Consider the following 23,906-nt stretch of genomic DNA (forward strand, 5'->3'; position numbering starts at 1 on the left):
GTTTGCCACTTACTGCTCGAGGGGTGCTCTATTGAAGGATTACTCGTAGATTACATACAACCCTTTTACACACTTTTTGTCGATGACCTGGTAGTCTGTTCTCTGTGTTAGAAATAAGCGCAAGAATGTTAATCTATTGAGAAGAGTGATGAAAAATGGAGCTACTGGCAAAATTGAACGCAGTTATAAATAGCACCATTCGCCATTTCCATTTAGTTGGCATGAATAATATCTTGACTCAAATGAAGACCCCCCGTGAAGGCAGTGTTTGGGTGAAAGAAGCTAAGTACATAGCTTTTTAATTCGGAATTTTCCGGATTAGCGAGATTCGGACTAACGAGTCGTCGGATTACCGGGGGATACTGTAGTAAATATGTTTATCACATTCCGTGGACCCCCGTTCGTTTGACCATTTTCAATCTGAACACTTTAATTTGAACCCCGCTGGTTTGCACGACGTGCAAATTAAAAATGGTTCAAATGTCATTCTCAACATGGCATCACTTCCCAGGTAACCAATAAGCATTTCCAATGCAATTTAAAAGCAAGCCAATAAGCATTTAAGTTGCCTTAAATGCTACTTAAATGCTATTTTGGCAAAATATGCGGCTACTTTACTGCTAGCCCTCTTATAGTGCTGACAATGCTTATTTGCAGCTAGTTACCAACAAGAAGAATTTAAATAGAATTGTGGATGCCAATTTACAACAGTTATGCAGTCAAAAAGCTGATAAACAACAACCTGCAGTATAAAACGCCAGGGATGCTAATAAACAACTGATTTACTGCTTATTTTAATGCTTATTGGTTACCTGGATTGTTTATGCATACAATGCACATAAACACGATTTGTTGGTACTGACCTAGCGGTTTCGCATTTCGTATTCCTAACGATTAAGACAGAAATCCGATTGGAAAATGCAATATTCGCACTTGCAACTGCCAACTAAAACAAACCACCAAAACAATAACAAAGAGCAGGGCGGCCAGTTCACACAGGTTTCAGCATATTTCGGGTTACCAGTTGTTCAAATTAAAAAGTAACCCCGTTAGTTTGCATGAGGAATCGTTCAAACGAACGGAGGTCCACTGTATAACTAGAACTAAAACTCACCCCATTGGCAGGCAACCATGTTTTCGCTGCCAACATCTCGTGTGTGCGAAAATGAGATAGCATGCCAGCACTGCGTTTCACTCAACTGCCAGCAGTCTGATTTGGGCCCGCTGTCAAATTTTGAGCCCAGGACATGCTGTCGCTGACGTTCACTGCAGCTCGTTATAGAGATGTCGATGGGGTGCTAAAACTGGTCATTCGCAATGCTGAGTTCTTGGCTGAGTTGCAGTTTTACTTTTCGAGCTCTTTTTTGGAACGTATTTACAACCGCTCGACAGTTCTGTTCTACTTTTGACCGAATCTGAAACACGGATATAACTCTGTTTTAAAAATATTTTTATCAATATGTGTGCAACATGTCAACCCAAATGACAGGTTAAGTACTGTCAAAAAGTGAAAATAAGAAAAATGTTCTGAAACTTTAATTTAGTTTTCAGAACTTCCTGTTATTTTTTGTATGGGAGCCTTTGTTAACACACGGAAGGATGAAGTTCTTTCGCACATTATTGCCCCTTTTATGACTATTTAGACTACTGTGCTAATCGTTTAATGCAACATACCGCAGTTTGCACTGTTAATCTGACACAGAAGTGGCTTTTAGTTTAATCAATTTATGAGTTTGACTTTTTTCCTTCTTGTCCTTCTTTTTCACTTCATTTTCCTTGAGCGAAATCGTGTGTGAAATTCGACTGTGATAATCGTGTAAATCGGGGTAGTCTAAATAGGGGCAAATGTCGCAATACATAACTTTGAAGCATCACATTGCATTAAGGTGAATTGAGTCATTATTGTAAATTTCATTTTTTTTTGTTTGAATCAAAAGTTTTGTTCATGAAAATATATTCGCTGTGTTCAGATTGACAAGAAAAATGCAGTTTATACATTTTTAAAAACAGAGCTCTTGTTTCGGGCCCAAAAAATGCTTACGAAATTGGGCTTTCCGACGAACAGTTAATGGCTGCTAATTTCCCGTTATATATTTATTGGTAATCACGAAAAGTTTTCAGTAATCACAAGAGATTGATTACAAAACATAAATATTTAGTATTTAATTAGAGGTAATCTGTAAACGAGTCTGTAAAGTAATCTAAAACTTTTTTCAAAGGTGCGCAGTAATCATTCCTGTTGGAAACCCAAGTGGAAACCCCTTAGTTTTCTGCCAGCGTGCTTGCAGCGTGCCTCCAGTGCAGAACTACCGGATGAGCAAATTTATTTGTGAATTGCAGATTTCTGAAGTCCTTCTAAAGTCCCAACTAATGTCTTTTAGTTTAGTAGAAGGTCGCATAATGCATGCAAAAGGGTTGATTATGCGACCTTTTGAAAACTAAAGCCAGAATTAGTCAAAATCTGAGATATTTCCAGTTGAGTTTTTCGCAGAATTTTATTTTGATTTGCACGCAGGGTTTCTCAAAATGTTTAAGTGTGTAAATTTTACGTGAAGTTTTTGTTTTAGTTTTCGACCAGTTCTTCCGAAGTTCGAGCAGTTTCAAATGATCCCATCAAAATGTATTTTTGGCATCATTGAATTTGTGTCAAAATTTGCAGCTGATGTTGACGTTCACGTTAGCAGGTAGTGCAGTGGTGTTCTGGCCAAATTTTGTTATCATTCTTCGCGGTTCGCCAAAAAGTGGCAGTAAATCATTGCTGTCGATGCCTGTAGCAGCGTATTGTTCGTTTAACCTTCTAGCAGAAATTTACGTCAGCAAAGGCAACGCGAAAGAAGCTGTAGAAAAGCCGTTTCCAACAGCGGCGGCGTTCGCGACGCAAATTTAGTGACACCACCAGCAAGCTCTTATCAATCGGTTGAAGAAAAAATAGTAGCGTGATGTGTGTTTACTACTAGGTATATACACCAGTAAGGTAGTGCAATTTGATTGACTGCTCATTGATGGAAAACAAAAACGCTTAGATCAACAGAATTCCACAGTCGTTGGCGGGCGGAGGACAACGGTGCTGGTGAGCAGAGTAAAACTGATGACGAAGATTTTTTGTGAAGACCGAAGGCTGTGCACGTTCGCGAGAGATTACCGCATCTCTGGTTATATAACGATTTGGTGTTTTGATATTTTGTGATTGCCTCCAGGGGAGCGACCACAGAACGATGCGGACAATGTGGCGGAAATGGGCGAGTCACATGGAAACAATTGAGCAACAGATGGTATGCTGATTGTTCCCGAAACAGAACAAAGCGACGTTTGCCAGTGGTGAAGCGTGCAGATTTTTGGCAGCACAATCATCATTCTAAAAATTGTATATTGAGTCGGCAATTAGACGGACGTAATTTGTAGCAAAATTCCTCCTTCAAACGTTACACCTGACCAGGCGACGATGGCCGTGGTACGCTCGGGGCACGACATCAACAATGGCCACCCTACGGGTGGGCCCAAAAGCAGTGGTCCACGGCCGCTCTTCTGCTGGCGAGAATTCGCTTGCGGCTGGGGGGCAGCTTTCGTGAACATTACCGTGACCTATCCGATCTACAAAATGATCTTTCGGCAGATGCTGCACGGCGTTCAACTCAATCAGGCCTACGGCCAGTTGCGCAGCGAAGGTTTCATCTATCTCTATCGAGGAATCTTTCCCCCGTTGGCGCAGAGAACCATCTCGTTGTCGTTGATGTTCGGCGTGTACGACGGAACTCGCCGGCCACTGGTCGAGTACTGGGGAATGAATCAGTATTCAGCCAAGACGATAGCGGGACTGATGGCCGGCTCGGTGGAAGCGATTTTGATGCCCTTCGAGCGGGTGCAGAACCTTCTGGCCGATGCGAACTATCACCAAAAATATAAGAATACTCATCATGCGTTTCGGTTAGTAACCACTAGGAATGCAAACAGGTTTCTTTTATGTTAATTTTATCTCTGGTTGTAGATTGATATTTATCGAGTACGGTTTCAAGGAGTTGTACCGAGGCTTGGTGCCGATTTTGTGGCGCAACGGGCCCTCAAATGCGATGTTTTTCGTCATGCGTGAAGAGGCGGACCAACGATTGCCGAAACGGGTATGTATATTCACTGTACATTTCATTCCATCCAAACAGCTAAACTTCAATTAGAGACAATTTACGTGTCACTCAGTGAAGCAACCACGCAAGACGACACTTCATAGTTTTCTCTCGAGTGGGAGATGATATTTATAGACTTTTGGAGAGCAGACTGTCAATCAAAATAAACATTATCTAATCAGCCTTAGTCAAATACTATGCTATATATAAATAAGTGGTCCCACCAAAGTAGTTATTTGGTTTCGCAAATCCTAATTACGCGTGGGTAATGTATCTTTTCGTTTACTTCGCAGCCCACGGTGATAACACAGCGGACGCAAGAATTCGTGGCCGGTGCATGTATCGGCGCTTTCATCAGTTCGGTATTTTATCCACTCAACGTCATAAAGGTAACGATGCAGAGTCGCATTGGTACCCCCTACGAAAGCATGTGGTGGGCTCTGCGACAGGTGTACTACGAACGAGATCGGAAGCTGCGGAATGTATACAAGGGTGTTAGCATGAATTGCACCAGAGCTTTCTTCAGTTGGGGCATCATGAACAGTGCCTACGAGCAGCTGAAGAAGGTATTCTACTGAGGTGCGTATCCTTTTTTTTTGTTAATTTTTCTGTTCATATTTGATTGAAACGGAATCCAAAGCGTTCAATTGTCGATGTGACAATAAAATTATCGGCGGATAGGTTTTGTAATAATATTACGAAACAGGTAATCAATTGTGATGTAAATAGTCCTTATGTCATAGTTTACAAAAAATAGCATCAATGGTTTTTCGTTAGGCTATTGACTAGTCCATAAGATGTAATGTTAACCTGTTTTAACCTATTTCATTCGTGTCGCCTGAGGGAACTGTAATCTCCTATTTTATTGGAGCTATAAATAAACCTTAGTCGAATACATCTCAATCCATTGCAAGCCAAAAATATCACCCAAATAATCCATAAACCCAATAATGCATTTAGCATCATCGTTCACGGCCATACAAAATAATCACGAACATAAAATACGGTTTTCAGATGTAGTGCATTACCATATAGCAATCCCTAAATTACTCATTCGAATTTATGTGTTCAGTGGTGTTTAATTTATGAACCTTCTCATAGTTGTTGATGTTTGCACTTCGTGTGGGGCATTGAATGTACTGAACGCTGATTAATTATGATGTGTCCTTTTTCATGTCCATTGTAACCCTATAGGAAATCATATACCTAAACAAACACATCTACAAACATATGGTATGCGATAAATCAAACGACCGACGATGTTTCTGGCGATTTAGGTTAATGCCATGAATGTGGCCTAGTGTCGAATGATCTTTTAGGATTTACTATAAAGTTAGGTGCTACTTATAGCCAGTAAGTAAATGATATAAGCGCAAAATATAGACAAATAATAACAGGAAATGTTGTGTAGTGCTGTGATTGATGGAACGAAAAGAATACTAAGCAGAACCAATACCTGTCATAGCCTGCGGAACAATTGAAAGAAATGTGCCTTCGTTAGAGCCCAAAATCGCTTAATGGAGTAAATTTCGGAAGTTTGCAGGATTCATATCCTTTGATACAAAAGTCACGTTTTCGGATTTGCACAAAGTTTGTCGGATTCATGTCCTTTGGTACAAAAGTCACATTTTCAGATTTATACAAATGGATGGCGTATGGCGAGCTTATTGTGTAATGGCAAATTTCACGATTTTAAAGGAATATGCAAAAAAAAATTTATCTGAAAAGGCATGCGAAATACAACGATCGATAAAGAGTGAATCGGTCAGATAAAATGCTGAAGCTCTTGAATTTGTTTAAGCCTCACTAGAACATCTAAGCTGTAAATTTCGCTCATTGTACGAGACGGAAGTAACTCTGTAATTTATGTTGACACAATGACAGAATTAAGCGCAGAAATCGCAATCAATTTATTCGAAACTCTCAAAGAACGAATCAAAGAAAAGCTATCGCAATACTTTCGCTTTTTTGAACAATTCTGCAGTCAAAGGATCTGTAAGAAGTGTTTTTGGACTGTTTTTAAGTCTTCCACAGCCACGTAGCCAGGCAAAGCCCCCAGGCCCAACCCCCGCGAAATTAAAAAAAAATTCACTGCAGAATAACAATACACCAAGCTAAAACTGTAGCACAAGAATATTTTTGATGAGTGCGCCTTTGAATAACAATGTAACCGACATCGTTTTGCATCGCTTTTGTATCTTGTCTGTGAAAATTCTCAACTATGTAGCGCTCCGTTACTCGGAACATTCGGCATAGACAAAGGCGACAAAATAAGGACATGGAATGGAGACTTGGTACCTGGAACTGCAGATCATTAAATTTCGTTGGTGGCGATACGATGCTGCTCGACTAGTTAGAACCCCGAAAGTTTGGCATCTGGCACTGGGAGATCTTACATATCTTACATATTATTTATTTGTTTATATTATTAAAGTCAACAGGTAAAACATCACCCCAATGACAGAGTTAACTACTACACCTACAGATAAATAATTCTACAAGCAAATATACAACAGAAATCAACATAAAATACGTCTAAAACTACACTTATTTGCTTCTCGCGATACATTAAAATTAAATACATAATAACATGTGTTGAAAATACGAGACATGCTACGCACTGGCTCATATACGCCATAATTTGTTCTTGCTGGAGTAACGAGAAAGGAATGAAATCGAAGACTACGGCGACGTATATTGATATCCAACATGCTGAGTAGTGTAGAGCATGGGCGTAGCGACGGGGGGGGGGGGGTTTGGGGGTTCAAACCCCCCCCCAGGAGAAAATTTGTTATACACTTTCAAGCTTGAAATTTCACAGCCAGCTGTTGTTTAAAGTATAGGAAAATGTACGGGCTGATTGTACGATCCCCGTCGGCGTCGTGAACTTAGAGCCGAGGTGGTTTGTGCTGTTTTAAGTCCCATTTAATGCGATCTTGAGTTACTCGTCGTCCATTTTCCAGGTATCTCTGAAGTCGCAGTTTTTACTTAAAAAATAAAAAATGTCGCTTTAGACCTGGACGAGCCATCTCGCACGTTGAGTCGCTATGCCCCAAGTAGCACTTGTAACTAATCATAAAAATAAAAAAATACAAAAAGGTTGCACAGCAGTTACATTTAGGATACTTGTAACGAGTTAGGTTACATAAAATTAAAAATAGTTACTTTTTAGTTTTCTAGTGACAAAAATCTCAAAAAGTTACCAGGTAGTTACCAAATGACCAAATTGAAACCTTTTTTTCGAACTGTCAACAACTTGGTCGTCGCAAAACAGTTAATTTTCCGTTACGAGTAGTTACGAAGTCAAAAAAAGTCGGCTAGTAACATTTTCGCAACAATTTGTTCACTGTTCCTTGTAAACACAACGGATTAAGGAAAAACTAGACCTGAAGAATATTGCTAAAGGTAAAGATAAACAATTGGTACACGGGTTGTGAAATGCTCTTGTAAATGCGTTTATTTACTTAATTGATGGTACTTGGAATCTTCTCCGCCCAGACATTGATATTAAGTAAACAAATGATGATTATTCTCAAACGTCAAAACGATCAAGTTACATCGAAACGAAACCGGCAATGAAAATAGGTTACAGCGTAACTTAGAAATGACGACATAAGAAATAAGTGACTACAACAGATTTAATATTGGTTACCGTATAACCGATACCGTAACCAGGTCGAAGGCTAAGGTTACGTACAACTAGAATGTAACTGAAATGTAACCTTCTATGATTAACACTGGTGGTAACTGTTTTATTCAAACTGAAACTATTCTTTGATATTAAATTAACACTTTCTTTTCACAACAATCACTAAAAATACCTTTTCCCGATATCAACAATGTGAACAATGAACAACGGCTGCTTAAAATCATTTCATGCAATATGCCGAAAACGATACAAAACTTCAAGGACGATGGTGTAGTAGTTAGAACCAAAGGCAAAATGGCTATGAATTTTACTGTGATAAAAGTGATAGCGAAAACAACTTGATTTTTAATGGTTTCTAGGTGAATGCTCCACTAATTCATTATTGCTAAGAATAAATTTTAAAAATCAAAAAATTAAAATTTAAATTTTTATATTTGATTTACAAAACATCAATTTTTCAAAGAAGTAAGTAACGAAAAGCTATATTAAATAAGAGCGCGTGAATTTTTCAAAGCTAGAATCATGCATTTCACCATAAATTTGAAACTGCATTAAAATTTGTGTTGAAATAATAATTTATACACTCTTCTATATTCAACAGTTAAATTTACTGCTTGACGTTGACAGCCATAGATTGAAATAATAAACCTGCTACATTTTCGCTATGCAATAAAAGTTACAAGATAACTAATTTGCCACCAATTGAAAGTCAATTTACAGTTTATGTGTAACTTCAATAGTAACCATTTTGTAACTATACATGTTACATATTGGTTATTGAGTAACTGTTAATGCAACCAGATTTAGTTACATAAGTTGCGCTATTTCGGTTACACAACTGTTATATTTTAGGTTACTGTAACCGAAGTTTTACATTTAAATTTGTCGCATATCAGCCGCTGCGACTCAATTGTGACAACGTGTGCTACTTGGGTGTGCCGGTGTCGGTGGGGTTGTTTTATAGAACCGTTTTCCTTACGACGTGACTAGTTCACTGTACTTTACTCCAAATGTACGTTGGTAATCTTCCCGAGCAGTGTATGTTGCCTTTGATTCATGCACCTCCGCTACTCTTCGCTTTCAGCTTGCACTTCGTCAAATGCCATCCGCAAAGGCGCGTAAGTCCTCCGTGAGCATGGTCTATCGGTCTAATAGGGGGTTTGTACATTGTCAGGTTCCTAAGGTGGCTTATGCCTCTTAATCGCAGCGTTTGGCGAAGCTCAAAGTAGGCCCGTTGTCCTGCTTGAATATGCCGCTGGATCTCCTTATTTGTGTTGTTATCCGCGGCTACCAGCGATCTCACATACACGAGCTCATCTACGACTTCTGGATCGTCGCCGTCAACGATTACCGTCCGCGAAAAAAGCACGTTCGTCTCATTTGATCCGCGTTAAATCAGACCAGACTAAATCGCAAAATTTAAAAGAATGAGTTAATGACAGCAAACGTTCAAGAATTTTCTAAGCTACATTTTACTCTAATAAGACTACATAAATGTTGCAAACAGTCAGTGTTATGAGATGATTTCGAACAATTGATAGTTACAAACCATACAGAGCAGCAAATTTTGAACGCGTTTTTCTCGAAATAAGATTTTTGTCACTTGGCTCGGTCTGACTTAACAGCGACCATTTGAGCTATTATCATTCATGTATTTGGTCTTTGACACGTTGATTTAAAGCCCAATCCTGCAAGGCTCCGCCTTCAGTCTAGCACAGATGGTCGGTGTTAAGTCAGACCGAACCAAGTGACAAAAATTTGATTTCGTGAAAAACGAAGTCAAAGTTTGCTGCTGCTGTGTAGTTGAAAGCTATCGATCGTTCGAAACCATTTCATATCTCTGGCTGTTTGCAACATTTGTTTGATCTTATTAGAGTAAAATGTAGCTTACGAAATTCTTAATCGTTTGCTGTCATTACCTTATTATTTTAAATTTTGCGACTTGGTCCGGTCTGATTTAACACCGACCAGATGGCCTTCGTCGTGGCAAAGTTTCTGTAACCTGCTTAGCCACCTGGCAAAGTCATCTGCTTAGCCAAGAAGTTTGCTACATTTACTAAGAATCAAACCTCTCTTTTCGAAATCTGATCGTCGGATCACCTTACGAGCGATGTCGAGAATCATACAGCATAAGTTGTTCTTCAGCACTCTCGCTGCGTCTTGAAGAGACTCAGTTCTATGGATTTTAACAGCCTCTTCCAGCCGAGATTCGAACATACAACGTACCTCAATGCCGGCTGGGAAGCCATAACTTTAACTCTGTTATTTCAATTTGATTTTTTGTCTGATGAGCAAAGCAAAGCCGTGGGATTAAACGTCCTTTCTAAGACTTGATCCCTCTTCATCGACAGACTTCGCAGTCGGCTACTACAGTACAGGACAGTTACCGGGCTAGTACAAAAATCCTACTGACTCTATCTAGCAGCACCGCCTAGCCGAGATTCGAACATGCGACGACTGATTTGTTGACCCAGCATCGTACCTCGAAACCAACTAGGCGGCATTTGTCTGATGCAGAACACTCAATTTGAACCAAAATAGTTTTTAACTGAAAATAATACTCCATTTCCTGAATAAGCTGCTTACGGTTAGGCTATGTCAGATTTGTTTTGGTAAAACCCCCCCCAAGGAACTTTTCTGGCTACGCCCATGGTGTAGAGGAATCAATATTACCCTGCAGAAGATCACCAATAAAACATGCTTTTGCTACATTGCGTCTCTCCTCTAGTAGATCCAAGCTGATGAGCATACAACGACTTTTATAGCTGGAGCCGTCCATCTAAGATGGTGTAAAACGAAGCGAAGCGAATTTTCGCTGGATAGCCTCGACGCGTGGAGTTTCGTTTTGGTAATACGGGGACCAGACGACCGACGCATATTCCAGCACAGGTCGCACAATTCAGCAATACAATGTTTTTAGGCAAGAGATGCTTAAATTTTTTCGCAAAGCGAAGTAACAAGCCCAGCTGTGAAGAAGCTTTAGTCAGTACTAATGTGATGTGGTCCTAGAATGTTACTTTAGTGTCCAGCAGAATTCCCAAATCCTTAACTGTGTATTCACGATGCAAACGTGCGCCTTCCAAGGCATAGTCAAAGTGAAAAAGTGAGCGTTTTCGGCTAAATGAGATTACCGAGCACTTCGATACATTCAGCGATAAACGATTGATTTGACACCAATCGGCGAAGACTTCCAACTGTTTCTGCAGAAAAACTGCGTCTTGGGGCTCCTGTATGGTAAAGTTTTAAATCGTCAGCATACGAGAGTTTCATGCATTTTAAGTTCAAGTTCTCATCGTTCATGTACAGCAGGAATAAAAATGTCCCTAGGTGGCTACCTTGTGGAACACCAGAACAAACTGGAAATGGCGATGAAATGTGATCACTGATTTTGACAGACATGCTTCGTCCGCTTAGGTACGATTGAAGCCAGAGAACCACATTTTCATTCATGCCAAGTCGTCAAATTTAGCAATTGCGATGTGATGATTCATTTAATCAAATGCTGCGTATAGGTCAGTGTATATAGCGTCTACTTGATGACCCTTCTCTATTTGGCGTATTACAAAGGAGGTGAAACAGGTCAAGTTGGTTATTGTAGATAGTTTGGGCATAAATCCGTCCTGATTCGCCGAAATGCAGTGATTGTATCTCTGAACCAGCTCTTGAAGAATAATCAACTCAATCAATTTAGACGTGGCACTTAATGCAGCTATACCCCGACAGTTCGAGACGATTTGCATGTAACCTTTTTTAAAAACAGGAAAAACATATGGCTGTTTCTAGCATTTTGGAAATACGCCAGTAGCCAAAGATAGGTTGAATACTGTTGTAAGAGGTTTAGCAAGTGTATCTATACAGTGCTTTAAAATGTTTAAAGGGATGACCATATCAATGGAGACAACAAACGACAGCGCAGGAACGGAAAGTTGAGGAACATTTTCTGTGCAGACAGCTACATCCTGCGGTTCGAGATGTTCGTCAGTGAAAACGTTACTAAAGTGAGAGCGGAATAAATCGGCAATGTCAACGGTTGAATCGGCTTCAATTTGTCCATTGGACATCGTAGAGGGCAATCCTGATTCTTTACGCTGTTCATTCACGTATCCCCAGAAACTTTTAGGGTTTGCTTTCAGGCAGCGTTGCAGATTAATCTGGTAGACGTCGTACAGGCGATCATTGAGTTGCTTGTAATTAGTGTTTGCTGCTACATATCTTATCCTCATAGCGTCAGCACGGTACTTGCTATATTGTCTGAAGGCTGCACGTTTTGCTGTTTTGAGGTACTTGAGATCGGCGTTTGTCCAGGCTGGTTTAACCGGTACCTACGTGTTTAGATTTTACGGGTACGAATTGGTCGATAGCATACGCAATGATGCTAGAAATCGTTGACGCAGCGAGACTGGCATCATAATCACGAAGAACTTCGTCCCAATCAACATGCGCCAGAAAATCGTTCATGCCATTGAAATTAGTCTTTCTGTAGTCATATGAGAGGCTTTCAGAAATGTCCTGGAAGCGTTGTTGTGGGCTAATCTTTAGCCGCGTTAGTATGGGATGATGATGCCTGCAGAATTTTGCTGGTGGTGCCGGAGCCTCCATAACCGTGTAGTCTACACATAATTCATCGCTAACAAAGCACAGATCCAAAGTACGATGATTCTCGTTTTCAATCCCGCATTTCTGTTTAAGTCCTATACTATACTATATATGTATCAAGCAGTTTTTTTGCTGCTGTACCAATAGAGGAACGAGAGGTGATTGGAAAAAGAGAACTGCAAAAATCACGCTGCCAAGAGATCGCGCTTAGGTTGAAATCACCAAAACTTACAATTTTATCTCTAGGCTTCAATTGCGAAACAACCCAGTTGAGTGACTTGAGATGGCAATCGATTAAATTATCGTCGTTAACCCGATCTGAAGAGCTGTAGACTACGCAAAGGTAGATAGATGCGTCAATTGTGAAATCAGACCGTGCCCGCTGCCATATGGTCATCGAGGCCGATTTTGTGGTACTCCGTATGCCTCTAGTTCCACGTTGGTTGAAGTTGAAGCACTCAACGTCCTCACTGATGATGATGCCAATAGGCATCATACCAGTCTCTTGGAGCGCATCCAATCTTCAACAATACTTGTAGAGTGTATGGCCGTCAACTCAACCTCTCTGATAGATTCACCGTAGACTTCCAAGGTGATGTCGTCCGTAAAGCCAACAATCACAACCCCTACTGGGTACTTTAGCTTCAACACCTCGTCATACATGACGTTCCACAACACCGGGCCCAGTATGGAACCTTGCGGAACCCCTGCGGTGGTTGAAACGCACTTCTGACCCTCCTCCGTGTTGTACCATAGCACACAATTCTGGAAGTAACTTTCCTGAATCCTGTACAGTCAACACCGGCACTTGGATGTTCCGAAGCGAGTTGGCTATGGAGTCCCAACTAGCGCTATTAAACGCATTTCTCACGTCGAGCGTGACAACTGCGCAATAGCGGATACCAGTCCTCTTGCGCTGGATTGCCACCTCGGCTGTCTTAGTGACAGGCAAGATGGCATCCATTGTAGATTTGCCCTTTCGGAAGCCGAATTGGTTCCTTGACAGACCGTTTGTACCCGCCGTGTACTGTACGAGTCTGTTAAGGATAACCGTCTCCAGCATCTTGCCGGCAGTATCGAGCAGACAGATTGGCCTATATGACGAGGGGACACACGAAGGCTTTCCCGGCTTCGGCAACAGGACCGGGTTCTGTCACTTCCATCTGTCTGGGAAGTGACCGGCTTCCAGGCATCTACTCATTACTGCCCCGAATAGTTCAGGAGCCTCCAAATAGTCGCTTTAATGGCCAAATTCGGAATTCCGTCTGGTCCCAGTGCTCACCTTTAGGGATTTAGGGTTCCTCGTTCGTAACCGTCGCTTTCTCCCCGACCGCCATCGGCCACGTTACTTTGGATGTTCGGCATGGAGGTCAACCATCTTACGCTATGGTCTGAGATACTGGAACGTCGGCCGTGGGGCGACTCAGCGGCCTGGGGCCAGGGCCTTGGCTCGTGGCGCAGAAAGAGGAGCGCCTGATGGTCACTGTGAGTGTAGCCATAGTCTACTCTTCAGTCTCCTATCAGCCCAGGACTGCCGAATGTCACGTCGATGATAGACTCCGCACCGTTCCTACTGGAGGAACTTGCGGTGCCGACGTTGGCCAGATCTATGTTGAGCTTTGCCAGAGCCTCAAGCAGAATCCGACCCCTATGGTTCGTGCTACGACTTTCCCACTATACCGCCCAAGCGTTAAAGTCGCCCGCCACAACCACCGGCCTTAGACCAGTCAGCTCAACTGACTCTCAGTCTGCCATCCGCGTAAACTGCTCGATAGGCTAACTCGGCGGAGCATAACAGCTGTAGTAGAACACTCCACCCACTTTGGCAACCTCGTCTGCAGTTGACACAACCTCTTGAACCGGGAACCTGCTTGTCGTCTATATAGCCGCCGTCCCGGACCTATTCGAGACCCAGTGGCCGTTTCCGGCAGCGACGAGATGTGGGTCCGAGATGATGGAAATGTCCGTTACCGACTCAGAAACTGCTTGGTGTAGCAGCTGCTGAGCCGTGCTGCAGTGGTTCAGGTTGATTTGTGTCACTTGCACTATGAACGTGGCTTGGCCGCCGGCACACCAGCCGGGCACCTTGGATCTTCCGTTACGTGCTTTGCGTCCCGTTTATCGGTACAGATCAAGCACTTGAGAGGCTCCGCTTAGTCCCTGCGGCTTTATGGCCAGCACTGCCACGTCTCCTGCACAATTGGCTCCTATTTGGCCCCTTGCAGTTCCAAGTCTTATGCCCGTACTCGAAGCACCGGAAACAAGCCTCCGACTGCTTCAGCACGCTTAGTGGGCATACCGACCACCCCACTTTTAGCCTAGCAGCTTTCAGGGTTTCATTTCCGTCCGCCAGCGAAAGTCCTATGGTGGCTACCTGGGTCCCGACAGGACCCTTACGCAGGCGAACCGCCTCGGTTGCCACCACCACTCCACTTTGCTCTTTGAGAGCCTGTCACATATCGGTGATCTCATCCAGGTTTTAAAGTTGGAGAGTCCTTTCTGGTGTGAGAGCACGTACCAGCACTCCCTCCCCGAGCACTCCTTCCACTATCGACTTGCATACGGATCTCTTCTTGGTGGCGTCCTTCTTCAACTCAAGGATCATTTCGCCCGTGCGTAAGCGGCGGACCCAGATAACACAAAATCGTAATAAAAAGATCACATTAAATCGTTTTTATATCAATTTCACATTGTAATTGTATAATGATTAATGAAGATTCATATACAATTCATGACTGTGAATTATAAAGCAGTATAGACAAGTGCAATATTTGATTATATCTTAATCATATATTCAGGAGTATTTAGTTGCGTGTTATAAAAACTACGCAAAACAGAATTACAAATAATTGTCAAAATTTTCGCACGTATATCTCCTCCACTTTGGTACATATATGTTCTTATATGGCGTGAAATATAACTTTTTCGTTCAGATAAAATTTCGTATATCTCAGTTGCAATCGAGATATACAAACCAAATGGTTTACTGGGGATGCTCCGCACGTCCGCACCCAGATTCTTGAGTAGGGCATCGCCTCTCATGGCCTTCAGAACCTCCGAGTATTTCGACCCGTCGGTTTTCAGGATAAGAGCGTCGCCCTTCTTCGCTCGCTTCCCTGTCGGTTTAGGTGAAGCTTTTTTTTTGGTGGCGCTTCCTCTTTTTTTCCTCTTGGCCTTGACCTCGATCCACGGGCCACCCGTCTTGGTGCTTCCCGCTGCTTGATCGGCTGGCTCCACCAACGCGCTAGCCTGAGGGCTTTCACCGATCACGCGTTTTTTTGGTCCACCAAGGGTACCATCCCCCCGGGACTGTCTCAGACGCTTGGAAAATGCCTTACCGATGTTTGTAGCGTTCTCCGTGGCTTCCAGGGCCGCGTTGCGACACGCCGTCAACGAGCAGGCATCCGTCTGTACTGACTTCGACGCCTTCGCGGCCTTCACCTTTCCTGCACGCACCACGAGGTCGTTGTGCACTTTGGTCGCTGCACACAACGTTCTCCGAAACACGAGCAAGCTCAAGTTCTTGGAGAAATTGCCGCGACCTGATGTGAACTCGATGATTATATCGAGCTGCTGTGACGCGGCTACTACTTTGGGTAGTGCATCCCTATTCTTTTTCATCACCCTGATTAGCGATGGGCTGTTCATCAGGCGTACCGTTACCCTTGCCACCCACACGCTTCGGGTTGCATCCTTCTCGACCCTTGGTGGAGAACGCTGGATGCCACCTCTCGCGAACGGGTTTTCCACCGGCTCTGCACTTGCTGTAAATTTGTTTAAAAGACTCATTTTGATTCTAAAGGGTCCCCCTTCAAGCCGCTATCCAAACCCATTTGAAGTAGTCGCTTTAATGATCCCATGGCGATCTATGGAACAGGGAGAACCATGCGAGGGTTGGGGCAGCGCCTTGTGGGCAACTGTACCTCAGAGCCAGATCGGCGTAAATCCGGAAAAAGCATCTGAACCTACTCCCGCCCGGTGGTCACCGGTCGATGCATTTGGAACGTACTTGTTGGCACCAATGCCAACATATGAAGGCGGGTGGGTGAGCGGTGCCTTCTTACCGCCGTTGGAACAAAAGTCACGGTAACAACAGCTGGATGGATTTGTGCCACACCACTGCGAAGGGTAGAGTCCAGAGGCGACGCCGGAGAGGGTGGAAGGGTCACGCAAAACACTGAATCCTAGCCGGAACGGTTTACCGACTAGGGACGACGCCAAACTGGAATTCTTTCGGATGTCGGGAAAAGATCACTTTTACTTAACACTACTTTTATTTAACTATACTTTGCACAATGTGGCACTTTCACTTAGTTCTAATCACTTGTTGTTACTATCACGGTGGTTAAATCGATGTTGTCTCTAAGACGGTTGAAATACTTATCTTATGCATTCTGTTAAACGCCCGTATTTATACTACACGGCGCGACATTCTGGTCATCTCGGGCAACTTCGGGAAGGTTCGACGAAATACATTGCTGACATAGGAGAGAAGTGCCTAGAATGTTCGATGTACGTTGCTAGCAGATGCAGGCAGCTTGGAGATGCTTCTCGAATCTTCGAAAGCACGTGTTTCATACGGTTGGCGGATTTTAGCGTATTTTTCGCTGTCGCGAACAGTACTTGAAGGCCTGTTTTACGAGACGGAGACACATGTACCGTTTGCCAACTTGCCGTTTCAAATCGCTACCAGGCGACTTTACTAGGGGAGCTCGTCGCAAATGCCAGCCTTAAGTAGTGTTATATATCGTGTCCGAATCATGTCCAATAACTGCCCCTGTTTCTAGGCCACTCAGCGTGAGATACTTGCGGTCGTTGGAGTAGACACAAACGCCGACAGCATTGTGCAGAGAATGTGCGCTGAGCACATGATGACGGAGTTGCAACGGTTAGAATGGGTGCAACGATAGGGTCTGACATAGCTTAGCTATGGTCAGATAAAGTACTGAGTGAGCAGCCCAGGTCCCAGGTAACGGGTGCAGCAGATATGGCATAACAGGGAGTGTTTTTTGAACCTACACCAACAACGACAACAGCAGAGTGGTTAGGCACGTCGTCTCTCCTGATGTAAAACTCAACGGTAGTTTCGGGAGGGGTTCAGGAAAGGTGTTGTCTTTAGAAGATTTTCTCAAACTTGCATAAAAATATAAAAAAAAAAACTGGGGATCCGTGCACTGAACCAAACTATAATTGGAGCCCGTTATAACCAGATTTGAATCCACTCGTCCTTCCTGGTACTGTCGATCGCCGGTAGTGATGAACCTTTGAACCTCAGCGAACTAGACAAAAGGGAGACTCCACAACCCCCTTATTAAGCGTGAGAAGTACTTCAAACTCCACCAACATTGGCGGGTTGAGTTCCTTTTAGACACGAATAGCGCTTCTTACTCCGTCTATTGTAGTTAAACCACCGAACGGGAAGATTACCCTGCAATAATGGTGTTTGCTTCAAACCTGGTAGGAAGGAACTATAAAATAAAACTCAATCTTTAATCATGCAGCATCATAGAACAATTTATTGATTGCGATTTTTTTATTCTTATGCTTTTACGAGTAGGAAACCTGTGTGTGTTTGATTTTTTTTTTTTGCTTCAGAATGATTACCTTTCCGATTACCTATATTTCTTAGCACTTCGTCGTATGTAGGCTAAATCTGCATCTGTAGTTTAGTTAGACTAACAATGAACTTGAACTCACGCATCGACGCATTCACACCCGACCGAATGAGACGGCTGTATGTTAAGCTTCGGAAGCTTTGTGACAAAGTTTTCCCCTATTCGAAAGGGAATCTGGCTTCAACTATAAACTAGAGCTAGACCATTCGTAATAAGCCCTATTCTAAACTTTACAATAGGGGGGCTCTAACCCGGGATTACTGTACTTGGCGTGGTGTGGTGATTTGAAGTTATATTTTGCTTAAGATTCACGTCGGTTATAATGTTGCTGTTTGCTTCTTTTTTTTAATAATAATAAATATTGCTTGTAGACTGTGTGTCATGTTTGCCTCTTACACACCCGCTTTTGGAATGCAAAGAAGCTGGAAATCTTTCGGTTCCGTTCGACCTCTTCTTATGCTCTAAACAGAAGATTCTCAGTCCAGTCGATTCTTTTTTTGCCTAACTTTTTTTTCAACTAGTTAGTTTAGTTTTGGTTTTTCACCTAATGAGATGCGTTTCACGTCTGAGAATAAATAAAGCATTGCGCGCGTGGATTCAAAAATATCTCTGCCTGGTATAGGAAATCTTTCTCTCTATCTAAACATTAATTATCACAATTTTATATACAGATGTAGTACACTTTTCGTAATAATTATCCGAACGAAATATAGTTAGCAGTAATATAATATGTAACATTGCAGCGTTAACAAAAAACCATAACAATAATTATAGTTATTATTTATAATAGTCATCATTCAACTAGCACCACAGACAAACCCAGATATGACACTTCCTTCCCATTAACGTATAGTTTTTTTCCTCTATTTTTTTCGGCATTTACAACAATTCACTTCACTGTGTTGCGTAGTTCGTTGCTCATTGTGCTGGTCATTTACTACTCACTTATCAGAGCTGGTCACACTTATAATATTGCGCCCCCCCCCGCCCCTCGTTTATTTTGGAGGGGGAGCAACTCCAACTCTTCCGTAAACATCTAATATTGCAACTTTTGTCTTCTTACTATTTTATCCTAACTAACTAAAGCTTACTTTAACCAACCTAGATGAAGAAACAAAATTTGATTTCGTGATTCGTTCCTTTCAGTAGTTAAGGAAGAAGTGGAGACTATTCTATTACAAAGTAGCTTCTATTTTTTTTAATTATATTATAGATTATAGGTGGTGCTTTGGGCGGGAACAATAGTGGAGAATGTCGGCTAGATTTTTTTTTAGTTGTTCCTTTCTGTACATTAGATGAGAACATGGTTCAAAGAAAAGAAAGGAGGGTTTTTTTCTCTTTTACGAAATGTTTCGTTAGTTTTCCGTCTTCCGCGACATTTCGCGATTCGTTGTTTCGCTTGTTTGTTGTTTTCCAAATTTTAGTCTCTATCCCACTAGAGATTAAAATCAAGTATTATGAGTCCTTGGGCTTGGTCGTATGTGTGTGTGTGTATGTTTGTTTGTGTGTTAATTTTCAGTTCAGCCGGTCCGGCTGGTGCGGGTGTCTTCACGTTTATTGGTTCGACAACCACAACGGTACGCGACCGTGGCTGTTGGCTTTTTCGGAAGATTAAACCGCAACCACCGGACGCGATGGCGGAGCCCATTGCATTCGATTTTTTTTCGGTTCTGGTTTTGGTTTTGCTGAAGAGGGAGAGCAGCTGTCCCGGTAACTTTCGGGACAGCTCAGGTTCTATTGTGAAGGAAGCTTTGGGCTTTCGTCTGAACGAAGGGGATGATGTAGCGTATTTTTGATGATGGGATTTATTGATGGTGTTACCGTAAGCGTGTCTAATTCTGTGCACCCCACATTTCAGTTAAAACTTTCAAATTCTTGTGACGCGAGTGATTAATAACGCCAATGTTTAATTAACGGTGTTGTTTTAACGCCGTGAATACAAAAAACAGAGCAACACGTAATTCTGTTGGCTGCATCCTGTTGTTTACAATCAGAGGACGGACAAAGTTAACGGGAAATTTTCATGAACAGAATTTTTGTTTCAAACAAAAAAACTGCTTTTGAAATTGGCAAAATCGATGACGACAAATTTCACCTTAATCCGAAAAATATCGTGCAATTGCGAACCCCAAAAAAATAAAGATTGGACAACAAAATTATACAAGCTTTTTATATGCAAATGCGGGATGTCTGTTTATTACCGAGAAACCCCGCTGGTATGACCTTCTTTAATGTGAACTTCTTTAATCTGAACCACTGTAATAGGAATGCGTTCCAAATGCGTTCAGATTAAAACAATGATCAGCCGTCGAAAATATTGCTGCTTTGAAACCTAGCGCGAGACCAGTAAGGAAGGCTGTCCACTAGTGGTTTAGAGGACTAACATAGAGAAGATAGATAAAGAGGACATAGACAGGATATAGATAAAGTAACGGAGGAAGGTCGTAAGGGCGGTAAAGCGGCCATCTAATCAACCATCCACGGAAGGCAGAAACTACCGAGGTACCGCTCGGAAAGAAAAATCTCAAGAGAGGCATTCCTTACGGAAATCCATGAGGACTAATCACCGGCAAAACTATAGAAATGAGTCTATGTATTTATGAGAAAACAATGATCTGCGAGAATGGTTATCAAAGCAGGAGAGGTTGCCACAAAGGAACCCACAGACTGTTCAGCTATCGAGAAATACTGAATCTACTCATACAGCGATCTCAAGGCATCCATATTCTGATGAGCGATCCGCATGAAAATAGTCATACTCGGACTTGGCGACCGAATTCAATTTTTCATTAGATAGAGCTAGGGAGAAATTGGTATAGTAAACGATGTGGACCATTTGCTCTAGTTGCCAAACACCGAATTTTCCCATAGAACCATGCCATAGCTCCGTGGCTCCAATCTTAAACCAGAAAGGACAAAGTAACCAGTCAACAATTGGCTATTCATTCCGTCGTAACAACCGACTGGATTACAGACAGCTTAGCTGCAAAGTGGGACACGGACAAGGTTGCTATTTCGCCACCCTTCGAGAGAGCCTGAGAAAAAAAGCCATTTCATCAATTGGTTGACTGTTATTTATCCTGAAATATTGTGTCCACACATCGACAACATATTTTGACTTGTATGCACTGATAAAACACCTCGACCCGTAGGGTGAAAGACCCAAGCGTTTGTTCGTAGCAGCTTCCGAGTACAAACACATTAATTAATCGATGTACATACTGGGAGTGACCTTTGGCAACGGGCTAACCTTCAAACAACTCTTCGCGTCTGAGCTGAAAGTTGCTACGGCTAATCCTTGGCTTCTGGATTGTCTTCGGTTTTCTATGCTTGCTCTGAAGCAGGTAGGCTTTTGGTTGCAGCTACTAGGCCAGTCGCCGGCTCCTCGGCAGTTTCTACTAATTCCCTCAGCGTATTTAGTACATACCCTAGAATCACCAAAGCCGCGCCACGCGCACGAATCCCAGGTATTTTCAACATCTTTTTGCGAGTTCCAGGGCAGTGAGAGTCAAGTTCAACCAAGTGTGGCATTCGTGTGACTTAAGTCTACGTAAAATTAGAAATACGACAGACCCTTGAACGATCTGAAAATACTGGAGCGAGACGAACTTTGTTAATGCAGAATGGGAGTCAAGATCGGGGACAATCATATTCGCGTTGAATCGCTCACTAACTTAATAATAACGATGTCTAATGCTGTTTTCTCATCAATGTTATAAATCGAGTGAGAAGCAATCCCACTGTTACACGAAGGACCGTGAGCAGCAACGCATTCAACGCTCACTTCACTGACGTATGTGTATGACAAAAAACCGCTGACGCTGTGTGCATACATTGTGCTGCCTACATACTCTCGAGCGCACAGCCTCGTAGCGTCTTGCAGCACAGCCCGCTCGCGAAGCCAACAGCTCGTGAACAGACAATAGCTCGCGTACCGACTGGGATGAATAACTACAGGTTTCGCTCGACTTCTTCTTTTCGTTTTCATTTTACACCCTCACTTACACCCGCGGATAAGAGTGTGGGCCTCACGAGTGATCGGTATAGTCTGTTCGTCAGAACAAGTACGAGGTGTGTTAGAAAATTAGATCACACGAGTTCAGGCAACACTGTTTCTCATGCAAATCATTCTAAAACTTAGTGAACATTATTGCAAGCTGAGCAATTCTACTCTTCATACTCTAGAAAAGATCAAACTATTTGCTCAGAAGGTTAAAGAGAATGCTATGCATACATTCTGTAGTGCTCCAGTAAGAAAGGAGAGGATTGCAAACAAGTCAAAAGATAGATGCTCTTCGCATCGAAGGAGATAACCCCAGAGAAAGTAAGTGCAGATCCCAAGCAACAATGTGAGTTTTATTTTATTCTTATGGGGGTCTTCAAGGCCATTTTTGGTTTTAAATACCATCATAAGGCTGTAACAAAACTCAAATCGTTACTTGGAATGCATTCCTCTTCTGCGCTTTGCACTAATACACTAAAAGTTGAGATTTATCTTCAGAGCATGGAACAATTCCACCATGCTGATGTTCCGTTGTGTGTTAAAACGTTTGTCCTATCCAAGGAAAATATTGTGTTGGACTTAGCGAGACGCTGTTTAGCAGTAAAATCACAATAAATATTGCCGAAAACTACAGTGATTATTACAAATTCCATCCGATTTTTAATGGAACAAGGTTTTGTCATTATTTTTTCGGTCTTTGTAATTTTATCTGCATAAATATCAAAATAAAGCATTGCACGCAGATGTCAGTGCGTTTTTTTCGTCCCAGGTTTGACAGTGTTGTTTGATTTGATTACTTATTCGCAAGACCCAGAAAGCCAAAAAAACTGCAACAATGACAATAATATATGTTGTGCAGAACTGCTATCCTTTTTCTGCTTCGGAAAAGTCGGATATTTCCGGTTTCCGCAAACAAGTGGTACGAATTACTAGTAATTACCCACTAGCAATAAATTTAGGTTACAAAGGGAATCAAAACAAACCACACAAAAACTTCAAACCAGAGTTGAGGTTAGGCACCGTGCAAAGGTTTATTACTGGCAGAATCCTTACTCTTGCCGTCATCCTCACCTATGAAAAGCTGGATAAAGTTGACAGCTCGATTTCGGAGTCATTCTAATCAGAATTCCTACCCATTACAGTAAGAATTCACAATGGAAATCAAGATCAGATTAGATCCGAACAAGATTATATTCGAAGTGAACATGTTTTAATTTTGTTACGCACCTCTCTATAGAGCTGACTTTTCATTCTAGCAGAACGCAGCCATTCTGTTGGCTCGCTTGATCAAAGCAAGCAAAGCTTTTTCACCTGCAACGAAGAGCTCATGAAAAGCTCAACACTTTTGCTTAGCCCTGCTATCATTTAATCCATCATCATCTTCATCATTATCATCATCATCATCATCATCAAAAACACATTACAGTAGATCCGCCAGCTCGTCAGATAGAAACACCCACCAGTTAGTAGGTAGTAGAAAGCTCAGAGTGAACAGCAGTTTTGATGGTGCCAGAAAGGGCCAGAAGTGTGCACCCTAAAAGACTTTTGAGGATCGATTACTGTTTTCTGGATTGTTTGAAAAAGAAGCTTGAGAAGCTGCTTTTGCTGCGTACGCTGTCTCTAAAGCTCGCTAAAGCTCCCTGTGTACCTCTATGTGATGATGATAGTGTCTGTTTGTCTGTTGTCTGTCATTACGCATTGACGGTTTTGGTATTTTGCTTGAAGCTAGAAATTGATTGCACTTGTGACCGCCAAAAACATTACTGTTTCTGGGGCCTTTTCCGTTTTATCTGCCTGTATCTAGCGAAGCGTTTTTGTGTTGTTTCGAATGTACTCACAATACTTGATTTTAAATGAGTCGTTCTCATGTTTCTATCGTCGGCCCCGTTAGCTTAGTGGCGTATACGTTAGCAACCTGTGAAAGA

The 23,906-nt window shown here is 42.2% G+C and overlaps 2 protein-coding genes across 3 annotated transcripts in view; one reads left to right on the forward strand and one right to left on the reverse strand.

Moving 5' to 3' along the window:
• The first annotated feature begins 2,732 nt into the window (after nucleotides 1-2,732).
• Nucleotides 2,733-5,510, forward strand: LOC128742509 (mitochondrial nicotinamide adenine dinucleotide transporter SLC25A51). 2 transcript variants are annotated; one of them, XM_053838892.1, is made up of 4 exons: nucleotides 2,733-2,957; nucleotides 3,024-3,924; nucleotides 3,986-4,115; nucleotides 4,412-5,510. In XM_053838892.1, exons 2-4 carry the CDS (start codon nucleotides 3,443-3,445, stop codon nucleotides 4,694-4,696), a joined length of 897 nt encoding a protein of 298 aa, XP_053694867.1. In that variant the 5' UTR covers nucleotides 2,733-2,957; nucleotides 3,024-3,442; the 3' UTR covers nucleotides 4,697-5,510. The 2 variants fall into 2 exon arrangements, with proteins under 2 accessions (XP_053694867.1, XP_053694866.1); XM_053838891.1 differs by having other exon boundaries at nucleotides 2,733-3,924.
• Nucleotides 5,511-17,866: 12,356 nt separating this feature from the next.
• LOC128744292 (mucin-17) overlaps nucleotides 17,867-23,906 on the reverse strand; it is a 118,563-nt gene continuing 112,523 nt past the window's right edge. Inside the window, exon 9 of the mRNA XM_053841159.1 lies at nucleotides 17,867-23,896. Within this exon, the coding sequence (XP_053697134.1) occupies nucleotides 23,846-23,896 (51 nt within the window). The 3' untranslated portion in view covers nucleotides 17,867-23,845. The remainder of the gene's footprint in view (nucleotides 23,897-23,906) is intronic.

Source organism: Sabethes cyaneus, chromosome 3, assembly GCF_943734655.1.
Source record: "Sabethes cyaneus chromosome 3, idSabCyanKW18_F2, whole genome shotgun sequence".
In the NCBI taxonomy this organism is placed as follows: Eukaryota; Metazoa; Arthropoda; class Insecta; order Diptera; family Culicidae; genus Sabethes; species Sabethes cyaneus.

Coding starts and splice junctions, on each gene's coding strand:
- LOC128742509 (XM_053838891.1), top strand. CDS start 3,443: ATGGCCGTGGTACGCTCGGGGCACGACATCAACAATGGCCACCCTACG. Junction 3,925..3,985: donor AATACTCATCATGCGTTTCG/GTTAGTAACCAC, acceptor CTCTGGTTGTAG/ATTGATATTTATCGAGTACG. Junction 4,116..4,411: donor ACCAACGATTGCCGAAACGG/GTATGTATATTC, acceptor TTTACTTCGCAG/CCCACGGTGATAACACAGCG.